The 11341-nt window shown below is 42.8% G+C and overlaps 1 protein-coding gene across 1 annotated transcript; it reads right to left on the bottom strand.

The window, feature by feature from the left end:
* Positions 1-1584: 1584 nt before the first annotated feature.
* On the bottom strand, positions 1585-10307 carry TMEM129 (transmembrane protein 129, E3 ubiquitin ligase). The gene is made up of 4 exons (XM_036382858.2): positions 9895-10307; positions 8341-8815; positions 5944-6103; positions 1585-3428 (listed from the first exon to the last, which is right to left on the bottom strand). Exons 1-4 carry the CDS (start codon positions 10097-10099, stop codon positions 3180-3182), a joined length of 1089 nt encoding a protein of 362 aa, XP_036238751.1. The 5' UTR covers positions 10100-10307; the 3' UTR covers positions 1585-3179.
* Positions 10308-11341: the final 1034 nt, after the last annotated feature.

Raw genomic sequence — 11341 nt, 5'->3', positions numbered from 1 at the left:
TTCCCATCTGGTAGTTGTGAGAATATTTGGAGGCTTTTTTCCCCCTGAGGTTCTTATAGAGATTTCATATACACCTTCTTCCATTTATGCAAGCCTCTGCATTCAGGCTGTAGTAGGAAAGGCCATCCAAGGAGGATTTAGCATGAACACCTTTAGGAGAATTTAAGCCCTATTTGTATTTATTCCCATGTTCTCAGGTAAGACACTGCATACAGATAAGCCAGACTGATTTCCACTCATATAAAGTTTTACCTGGTAAACATAACTTTAAAATTAAAGCCAGACATCTTACAAAGAACTGACTGTATTTTTATTGAGCTCTTCAAAGGGTTTTAACAATAACTGCATGGATTCATTAAGCCTTTTCCCTAAGGGCTATCCAAATAATACTGCTCATTTTAAACAGGCAAGCTATCTAGCAAAAAACCCCACCAACCCCAAAAACCACAAATGAGAAATCCTGCAGGATGTCTTTGGAAGAAAATGTCTTGTAATCCATGTAAGAGCTTGAGTATTTCTATCTCAACTCCTTAAACAGCTCAAAGTCCACAAACATTTAAAATTTAAAAATTTAAAATTTAAAAATGGCACTGAGAACCTCAGTCTTACTGAGGTTTGTCCTGAATGGAATGGTGCTTAGCTGCAGTCTAGCAAGTTTTACAATATCAGAGAAAGGTTTGAGTTGGAAGGGACCTTAAAGAAATGGCCCTGTGGCTCTTTGGATGATAACCTGAAGCTATCACATTGAAAAATGCCTATTTTTGGACTCTATTATTTTCATGTTCATTTGGATTTTTACCAAGTTGTTTCTCTAACACAGCTTTTAAGAAGCTCACAAATGTCAGAGGCATGTCAGATTACTTTGATAATTTACTTGGGGAAAACTACTTGTTTTAAGGAATATAAGTCAAGTACTATCATTAACATAAATCATAATTTTGTTTTGGTAATTATTACTAAGTTTTTTAAGAGGCACTTCTGTGCATTAAAAGATGCAAGGGTATAAAACACTAATGACTGTTACTCTGTTGTACTTTTATATTGACAAAAGAGGTAGGATGAACAAAAGCAAAATTCCACTGAAGTGAAAACTTCCAGTCAACTCAGAGTAGATTCCACTGCAGTAGAAATTAGGAATTTAAAGCTTTTATTACATGAGATACTATTGGCAACTGACCTGGCTTTAGTCTATAAAACCATCTGCAACTACCAGCATCTGAGATTCTCAAGGCCTTTATGATTTTAGCCTCACATTCTTTACAACAAATATTTTTATTCTGAACAGGCAAAGTGCTGTAGGAACTGAAGGGGGGTGGCAAAACCACAGCTCCAAAATCATACCCTCTCTTCTGCAACTATTTCAAGGACCACATCCCTTGTATTGGTGACACATTATGTAAACTTTTCAGAAGCAAATGTTACAAAATGCTTATTTGTGAAGGCTGCTGTGTAGTGATAGGTGCATGTCAGACACACCACCCTGCCCTGCAAGAACCTTCCAAAGGTTAAAAAATCCTGCAGAGACCATTTTAAATCTGGAAATAACTTTCCCACAGAAGTACTAAGGAAATATTTTAAATTCAATTACTAATTGACTTCTAGATTTTTTTATTAGTTTTCAGACTTAGCAACAAATCTGCCTGAAACTCCAGAACTCCATTTAATTCTATTCAGATGAAGAGTAACATGCCACTGAAGATCTCTTTGGGAAAGAGAGATAAATCCACACAACCTGTCTCAGCGTCAAATTTTCACTCTGTACATCCATAAAATCCAAAACAGCAGGTAATGGAAAACAGAGAAGCCACTGTTATTAACAGGTAATTTACTTAATTGCATAGTAGATGTTGTATATAAAGCAACTGAGATATGCTGAAGCAATAAGTGTTCTTTAGCTCAACCAGTTTGGATTTTTACAAATGAATATTATTTAAAAATTCCAAAGTTAAAATCCAACACCACCAATTAAATGTTAGTTTTCAAGCAATGCTGTTGGACCTGTCTTCAGTTCCTTACCCCTCTATGAATTCTTGCTTGCAGCCACATTTGTAACCATTTCCTGGCTGGTTGCAAGTGCAGGTAGGTGCATTCACCACCTGTAGCTCAGCTGAGACTCATGAAATGTTTCACAGCTGTGCTTCCACTACTTGTACCATTTTTACATCCTGCCATCTGATCCTGCTCAAACCAGTTGCCTGTCATGGTAATCAAGAGGTTGTCATGTAAGCACTGGCATGCCACCTCTGCCCATGATTTACTGGTGAGATCCTTGTGATTATTCAGGTGGAAGGTATTAAGAGCTTTTATTCTTGTAGACCAAAGCTTTAAAGTATTTCTTTCTCTATTTGTCCCACCTGTGATATTAATTTACAAATTAAAGCTCAGATGTTTGCTGCACGCTCTTCAAATGTATGTAAAAAAAAGTCCAATCACCTAAAGAACATTGAAACCCTAAGCAATGTAGCTCCTGGAAACCAACAGATTTTAACCATGTATTAGCAGTGGAGGTAAATGGGTTGACAAATCCTTTCTGTTTTCAATAAAGTCATCCATCAAAAGGTATGCTAGAGGCAAATTATTGGAATAAAAGGTCCATACAGGACTTGTAAATCTTCAGGGATTACATTTCTCAGCCTACAGCAACCCTTTGTGGTAGATGTAGTGGAAGTAGCTCCTTCCAGCTGAAGGAACACAACTGGTGCACTTGTTTGAAAAACAACTGCAAAGATTAATAATAACTTTACAACTGGATTAAAGAATAACAAAAGTATCAATGAAGTCTAACCAAAGCAATTTTCTCAGTTAGCCCTTTATTAAAAAATCAAAACCCAAGTTAAATTTAAAAATAGAAAGAATTTAACCTATGTTAAAACCTGAAAAAACAACGGTACTGCAAATATACGATAACCTTATTCCATCCAAAAGGTAAGAAAGGAAAACAGGGGTTTAAACAAAATTAAAATCCAGAAGCTGACATCATGTGAGTAAAATCCAGATAAGGTAAAAGTGGAAAGGAACTGAAAAGATTTACATCCGTTTTCAACACTGTAAAAGAAACGTTTAGAGTTTGTACCCTGGTCGAACATGAAGTCTCAGAAACAGATCTAGCAGGCCTTAAACCAAACCCACTATGAAACACAGTCAAATTTAAAAAAGTTAAAACATACCCAAGTTACTACTCATCGTATTAGGCAAACATCTAGAATGCAAAACTTGGCTCGGCAAGTCGGGCAAGGCACTTGGCTCGACAGCCAGGTCTCTGGGTGCTGCTGGTCCTGCCTGCTGGCAAACCACTTGCCCATGCAGGTGAGGCACCACATGGGCCGGCAGTAGCACTGCTGGCACTCCCCCTCGTTGGGCTCCTGGCAGTTCTTGATGAGCTTGATGTTGGCAATAGTCTGCATACAGCCTATGCATGGCTCCAGCTCCTGAGGGAGGAGAAAAACCATCAAAGTTGTGAACTGCACAGAATGGTTCCTGTTACTGCTTTTTCAAAGGCTTTTAGAAAATCATCTGTGGCAGGACTGCCCCACCACAGGGTATCAAATGGTTTTACTAGAATGCTCTCTAACAAATGACAGCAAAGCTTGTCTCTGAACAGAAAACTCAGAACTGCTGCATGACACTAATGATTAAGCATAAATGACTGAAAAATAAATGTTCTTTCACTCTCTGAAGAGCTTCCAGCAGCCACAGCAAGCTAAGCAGCCACCTTTGTCATTCAAGCTGTTTTTCAAAAAATGGACCAGTATAAAGTAAGGAAAACAAACCTTAAACACTGAATCAGCAAATGGCTGTTCCTATCTTCCATCTAAGTAAGAGGCATAAATGAGGAAACCAGGGCTGTACTGAACACAAGGATGCTTAACCTGAAGGTCCAGAAATGTACTTAATTTTTTTTTGATAAAATTGGAATAACTGATTTTGCCCACAGTTAATAATGCCACATGAACTTGCAGTTGCATATGGGGACAACATCTTGCTATGAAGTGTTTTACAATTAATAAACAATAATTAGCATTTCCCACATCTTCCAGCTGTCCAAGAACTTGACAAAGCTCAAAAGACAGCACACTGAATAGGCACAGAGACCTGAATCTGTTCAAAATGCTCCTGGTAGAACAAAAATCAGCTCTCTATGTGGTCTCTAGTTCCCATCTCCAATGACTCTTCCCTTGTCAGCTCAAATGCCTGCTCAGCTGCCCTGTGAGCTGGGCTGTGGAGCAGATCCAGATGAACAAAAGCTACTCAGATTTAACATGTGAAATTAGGTCTTAGCTTTTAAGCAGGAAAAATTCTATCACAGAAAAATTCTATCACAGAAAGATTAACTAACTTTTAAAAATATTAATGGAGCTTCAGAATAGGGAAAAATTCAATATTGTATTTTTAACATCCTTATCATCATCTGTGATGTAATTTATCACCCAATGTCAAACCCAAGTTCAGTAGCTCAGCTGCCACTTAAATGTGTCACAAATTAAATGCTCTGCAAGAAAGCAGCTTTAGTATATTCTCTTTACTGTGACCATCTCTTTTTGCTGGCAGTGCAATCACACACACAACATAATGTGCAGACACACCTGATCCAGTTTTATTTTAGCTAGCTCACAAACCATATAAGCTGCACAACACTGCCAAAGATACCAACCCCTCACTCCATGAGCTGAACCAGTGGGCACAGACTCCCTGCAGGGTCACCAGTACTGGTTTAATTGGTTCCCTCTGATACACTGGACAGTGCTGCAGTCACACTTCAGCTGCTGCACAAGTATAATAATGACCAGGTCTCTGTGACTATTACTGGAAGTAGGACTCTGTGCTGTTATAATTAACACTGTATACTAATAGCCATAATAATTATAACCAAAGCAAACCCCAATTAAGAATCAATAGTTTATTTCAGCAGTAGATCCAGCAAAACCTGGCTGTCTAGAAAAGCAAGCTGTATTGGAGCAAACTGCCTAAAGAACAGCAACAGCAGCTGTGGCTCTGGCTCCCCATAAATGATGACCCTGCACTTCTGCAAGTGCAAGGTCATCATTTCCAAATGTGTTCATGTAACATTTTAGTAGCAATTATTACAGGGGACTTTATTTCACAATGTCATTTCTCATGTCTCAAAACCATAATGCTCACAATACAGTTTGTTCCTCGTAGCAGGAACAGAAGTAGCAGCCAGAGTTAAGGTTTATGATGAGTTTACTGACACAGCAGGTGAGCATTTGTGAAGGAAGCATCACCCTGACTGAGCAAAGAGCACTTGGGTTCCTGGCATCACTGACTAGGATGCCTGACTGGAGCCAGCCTTGGCTGTGCACACCCTAAGAAATTGTGCTTGGCTGTATCTTCTCAGAAGTTAAGGAATCTAGGTCATGTCTTCTCAGGGGCTTATCAGTACCACAAGATGAAACTCTAAGTCCTACAGCTGTACCCACAGCCAGGGGCACTTTAACCACCAGTCACACTCTAAGTGACTGCAGCTCCCAAGCCCATAGAGCTCTCCTGTAGGGCAGCCTCAGGTAGGTAGGAGACCTGACTTAGTATCCCTTACTTGGTATCTGTTATCTACAGAAAGGAGAGTAACAGTTTATATTAGATCTCAAACATATTTTATGCAAGCTAGCTGAATTATTAGAAATGTAGAGAGTAGCAGGGTGTTTAACTGCTGTTCAATTACCATTTAATTACTGACTGAATACTGCTTAATTATTAAATGAGGATTATTAAGCAGTAATCACATGATAAATATAATTTAATCATAATTTGTTATTTAATCCATATTTTTAATAAAACCTTTTTTTTTAACCTCACAACCATGAATTCTCTTAATAATTCACTGGAGATAGCCCTAGGTAAACATTTATCATTTACACAGTAATCACAGGTTCATCTATACTGAAAGTATAATTGTTACAGTCTCACATGGATAGAAAGTTTCACCTGAGTGCTTGGAACGTGGTATGTCTGGTTTATTTCCACCAGAGATGTAAAGGTTTCTAAAAACAAATCACTAAGGCTTTGATGGATCACAACATTAGCTGCATTGCTGATAGGAGCACGGAGCTTCTCCCGGAGCTCCCCATACTCTGTGGAGTTCAACCTGAAGAAGAGAAGATGGAGCAAAATGTTACCATGATTATTCACCCAAATACCTTGATAGTACCTTGCAGAGGTTAACATCTGAAGTGAATCCACAGGAAAGCTGGTACTTATTAGTCAGAATAAATACACAGAATTGTGTTTTCTTGTTTTCTTCTGCTATTTAGTTATTGGTTTTGGCACAACTTGGTCAACAGAACGTGCTGTCCTCATTCATATCTGTGTAAGATTGCCAGCAGGGTATGTCAGAGATCAGCTAAAACATCATACAAAACCAAAGGATTTTGAAGTAATCAGCATCAACAAAAAGCCATGTAGGTATGTAAATCATGCATTAACTGCACAGTGCTGTTTGACCATTTCTGTCACCTTTTTAATGCCTATTTACTTAGACAATATCTAAATTCTAAATTATATTTGAGAATTTAATTAGGAGAAATTAGTTGTATCATGCAGCAGGAATTTAATTAAGAGAAATTAGTTGTATCATGCAGCAGGCATCACAAGGTGATACAGTTCTACACAAGTAGCAGAGGAATGTCAATCTATCAGGTTCTGTGATTTTATGATACAATCTAAATCACAGAAATTTCACAAAGGTCACAAACCACTGCTGATTTAAGGCTGCAGCAAGCTGTGTTTCACACCAGCTGCTTCTGTAAATTAAATTTAAGTGATGTCCACAGCACTCAAGTGGCACCTGAGACCTCACACAAATCCTACAGTGATATATTCCTGTTGTCATCCCTTTTTTAAGAGTTCTGAACTGTAGTGTCAAAACTCTCCAGTTCAATGTTTCCACTCATTAAACAGCTTTCAGGGAGAAGTCCCTGGAAGACTGCCCTCATTTTCCTACCACTCTCTGAATTCCCAGAGCCCAGCACAATGCAAGGCTGGCTTAGTTTTTACTGCTACAGGATAATGTCACTTAACAGATGCTGTCCATACAAATCAGAGACATTTATAACCAGAGGAACAATTCACACTGAACATGCAGAGAAATGTGGCCCACCTGCACAAAAGCATTTTTCTTCCAGAAACACCTCACTATATTTGATTCTGATTCTGGATATATACAATGACCCTGTATGATTCTGCTACATTCTAGCAGAGATTTACTATCACTGACATCTTATTAGAACAGCTTTTAAACACTGTTCTTGATGCTAATCTGTTTAGTCACAAAATACAGTTTGGGCTTAGGACTTTTTTTCCATAAAAGGAATTGTCAAACAAGTCATGTTTTTCTCAGCTGTGGTGTATTCTGGCACTGAAGTGCTTGCAGAAGAAAATCATTAGTTGTTTAATACTAATTTGGTCATCACTGTCACAGGTCTACAAAAGTCTCTTTTCTTAGCATTGTCATGCTTACCTTAACCACCCTCTTGTTCTGAGTTCTGTTCACCTGGATCTCTACTATAATCACCTCTTTGCCTTCCTCGTGCTTGTCCCATTGCACACCTACAAGTCTGGTGATCTGCATGCTTTTAATTACCTAATAAATGCTCCTGACATACAAATTTACAGCAAAAAGACACCTTTTCAAATGTAATTTTAGGAGCACTAAGATGGCTTTTAATAACACAACACCAAAGACTTGAGCATCCTTCTACTCAGAGGTTTCTGCCAAACTTGTACTTAAGCCTGGTTACACAGAGACCGATGAGATAAACAGCATGGGCCCTTGCAAAACAAGCCCTCACAGTTCACAATTGTTATGATTTATTGTTATGAGAACACCTAAGTCAGAAAGGGACCAACATTTCTTCCTTGTTTTAGGGGCAGTTGGCTTGCAGTAGCTCAGTGAGAGCTCTTCTGAGCAGTGATGAAATTGTGAGCCTTAAGCAGAGGGAAAATCCAAAGTCGTGGATGAACAACAGTTTTAGACAAATAGCTATTTCTCCTCACCCAAAATTTAAAAGACTAAAAAATCTACCTTTCATTCCTGTTCTCCATCTCTCACCTAATTTTATCCAGTTACTTCTTTCTGCATCCAGCACAATCCTCTCCCTAAGAATGGATCAAAGAGGCCAATCCCTTTGTTTATCCGTTGTGTATTCAGTGTTGCACTAAACAACCTTCCCTGCACTGCATGGCAGAAATGCACATACAGCAGCCCTGAACACCAGGCAGGGACCAGAAAGGAAGGGATGAGTCTCCAGATTGGTCACAGAAGTGCTCCCTCAGCACCATCAAAACAGCACCCACGTAACATAACAGGTTTAGCAGTCGTTTTACCGGATATCGAATGCCTTGACGTAGGGATTAACGCTGGCAACGCGGATGGTGAGGAACTGCACGGGCACGTTGGAGTCTGGGGTGAGCTCGTGCTGTCTGGAGTCTGTCACCGTCAAGTGAATGTCCTGCTGCTGGGCAACATGTAAACAGTAGGTGGTCACTTTAATCACCCACGTGTCCGTGACGATCACCCTGGCTCCTGGCGCCCCAGTAGCAAATTTGTCAATTCTCCTGAATTCTGTGTTGATGGAAGAAGCTACTGCCCTCCAGCCTGACTGTGGGAGGGCGTGAACAGCGAGTGTCCGGGCTAGTGGATGATTATTCCAACCTTTCCGTGACCAGTAATATGCCAGGGCACTGGTGATTGCTGGGAGGAGAACGGCGAAGAAGAAGAAAGTTTTCCACTCTTTTGAAGCCAGGTAGAAAAAACAAAGATGTTTTTCAGGTGCAGCAAAGCACATACCAAGGTAATAACCTGCAAGGGAAAAAAGAACTTACTTTCAGAAAACAATTAAATATCTGCAAAAGAGATACCCTTGAATCATATGGTTATCTAACCAGTGAGCTCACCTCCAAGAGAGGTATTGTATTTCTGGATGACTTCAAAGTCAAGCCTCTTGTCTCAAGCAAGCTGAGGTAAATTCTTAGGCATCAATGACTTTTACCAGAATTATATACCTAAAGGAAAGCCATCTGAATTTGGTTGTTAAAAAAAATTACCTGTGAGATGTTTTAGGAGAATTATATGGCTAAAGGAAGCCGATTTGCATTCCTTGGTTAAATCACAGAAGATGATGCACTGGAAGGGACTCACAAGGATCATCAAGTCCAACACTTAGCCCTGCACAGGACACCCCAGGAGTCACACCATGTGCATGAGAGCATTGTCCAAACACCCCTTGAACTCCATCAGGCTGGAGTCAGTGCCCAGCCATCCTCTGGGGGCAGAACCTTTTCCTGATATCCCACACAAACCTCCCCTGACACAGCTTCAGGCCATTCCCTGGCTCCTGTCCCTGTCACCACAGAGCAGAGATCAGTATCTGTCCCTCCTGTTCCCCTCACGAGGAATTTGTAACTGCACTGAGGTCTCCTCTCTGTCCCCTCCAGGCTGAACAGACCAAGCGCCCTCAGCCTCTCCTCACACGGCTTCCCCTCACGGCCCTTCACCATCCTCGTGCCCTCCTTTGGGCACTCTCTGACAGTTTCATGTTTTTGTTATCTTGTGGCACCCAAAGCTGCCCCCAGCACTCGAGGTGAGGCCGCCCCAGCCCCGAGCAGAGCGGGACAATCCCTCCCTTGCCCGGCTGGCCATGCTGGGCCCGATGTCCCCGGCACAGGGATGTCCCTCCTGGCTGCCAGGGCACTGCTGGCTCACCCTCAGCTTCCCACTGCCCAGGAGCCCCAGGTGCCTTTCCCTGGCACTGCTCTCCAGCCCCTCATTCCCCAGTCTGTACTCAAACTGCAATTCCTTTGTGAGTGCATGTGCAGCGGTGCAGCCCGCTGGTTACAAAGCTCGGGGGCTCACTCCGGGGAAGCCGGGGCGCTACTCACCGAGGGGCAGCAGGGAGTGCGCCAGCAGCGTGCCGGTGCTGCGCCGCAGGTGGTACTGCACGAAGGCCGCGTCCTCGCTGCCCAGCCAGGCGGACAGCAGGCTCTGCACCGTCAGCCCCGCCGAGCGCACCTCGTCGGGCGGGAACACGAAGCACACGGCGAACACCAGGTAGGCCAGCGTGAAGGTCACCGCGGGGCTCTCCATGCTGCGCCCCGTGGGGCGCCGGGGTCCCCGGGAGCGGTAGTTCCCGCCGCAGCCCCGGATGCTCCAGCGGGGAGCGGTGCTTCCCGCCGCTCCAGCGGTAGTTCCCCCGCAGCCCCGGATGCTCCAGTTGTAGTTCCCCCGCAGGCCCGGATGCTCCAGCGGCAGTTCCCCCCACTCCAGCGGTAGTTCCCGCCGCACCCCCGGATGCGCGGCGCGGGCGCTGCCGGGCTGGCAGGGCCGCCGTGGCGGGACCCGCCTCTCCTCGCACGGATGGTCCCCGCCCCTCCATCCATCTCCTCCCGCCCCTCCGCGCCTGCCCGGCCGCCAGCGCCAAGCCACGTCCGCGTTCCAGCCGGGGCCGGACCGAGCCCGCACCCCGCGGCCGCCCAGCCCAGCCCAGCCCGGCCGGGACGCGCAGCCCCTGCCCGTGGCCCCAGGCATTGTCCATGCTCGAGGTCATGCTCCACAGGCCTGGCAGAAGGAACCGATTCCAGTTCTTTATGCACGTAAAAGAGCTTTGCTGGATGAGGGCAGCGTCTTTCTGAAGCAGGGAAATGGCCTGTTTTATTTAAGCGTCGGGAAAAGCTTCTCTTTGCTTTTCCTTGTGTATTTTATGTAATGTTTTCTAATATTTTCTAATAAGACAGGGATGTAGCATCTTAAAATGCCTTAAAGGGAGGTGTGTTTCAAGGTATCTTCGTACACCCCCAAACACAGTAAAGGGAGAGGCCTGACAGGAATATCTTGTTACTATTGAAGTATAAACAATAGCAAATAGCCACAAGATTTGCTGTTTCTTACAGAATGTAGGAAACCCCCTGAACACACCCTGTTATAACCGCAAACTTCCATATTTCTCTCTTTTAGAGAAAGAGGAGATTGTATAACTGGAAAAGCACAGCACAGAAAACAGCATGTGATGTTATGTGCTACTAATGATGGAAAACCAAGTCAATAGTAAATGCTACCCATGGAGTGTGTGACATTCTAATGCTGGCAGATGGCTGATGCGTTGCTGCTGTGATGGAGATCGGGAATTCATGGTGGTTTAGTGACTCTTGAGGATGGTTAAATCAGTAAAAGCATGCTTGGATTCTGTGCATCTTACTTCATTCTAAAAGACATCATTGTTAACTTTATTGTTTTAACAATCACTTCGTTGTTGCTGTTTGATGACTCAACAGTAAGGACTGTTTTAATGTGCTAAATAGACTGTGAAGTCCAGTAATAAAAAACGGCTTG

Source organism: Molothrus ater, chromosome 4 (assembly GCF_012460135.2).
Source record: "Molothrus ater isolate BHLD 08-10-18 breed brown headed cowbird chromosome 4, BPBGC_Mater_1.1, whole genome shotgun sequence".
NCBI classification, from domain to species: Eukaryota; Metazoa; Chordata; class Aves; order Passeriformes; family Icteridae; genus Molothrus; species Molothrus ater.
This window is presented reverse-complemented; position numbering and strand designations above follow the sequence as displayed.

Bases quoted from the DNA above. Each gene is read 5' to 3' on its own strand.
- TMEM129 (XM_036382858.2), bottom strand. From the start codon at position 10,099: ATGGAGAGCCCCGCGGTGACCTTCACGCTGGCCTACCTGGTGTTCGCC. The intron at 8,816-9,894 runs GTGAGTAGCGCC...TTTCCCTTGCAG, and splicing joins GCACTCCCTGCTGCCCCTCG to GTTATTACCTTGGTATGTGC. The intron at 6,104-8,340 runs GTAAAACGACTG...TCTCTTCTTCAG, and splicing joins GTCAAGGCATTCGATATCCG to GTTGAACTCCACAGAGTATG.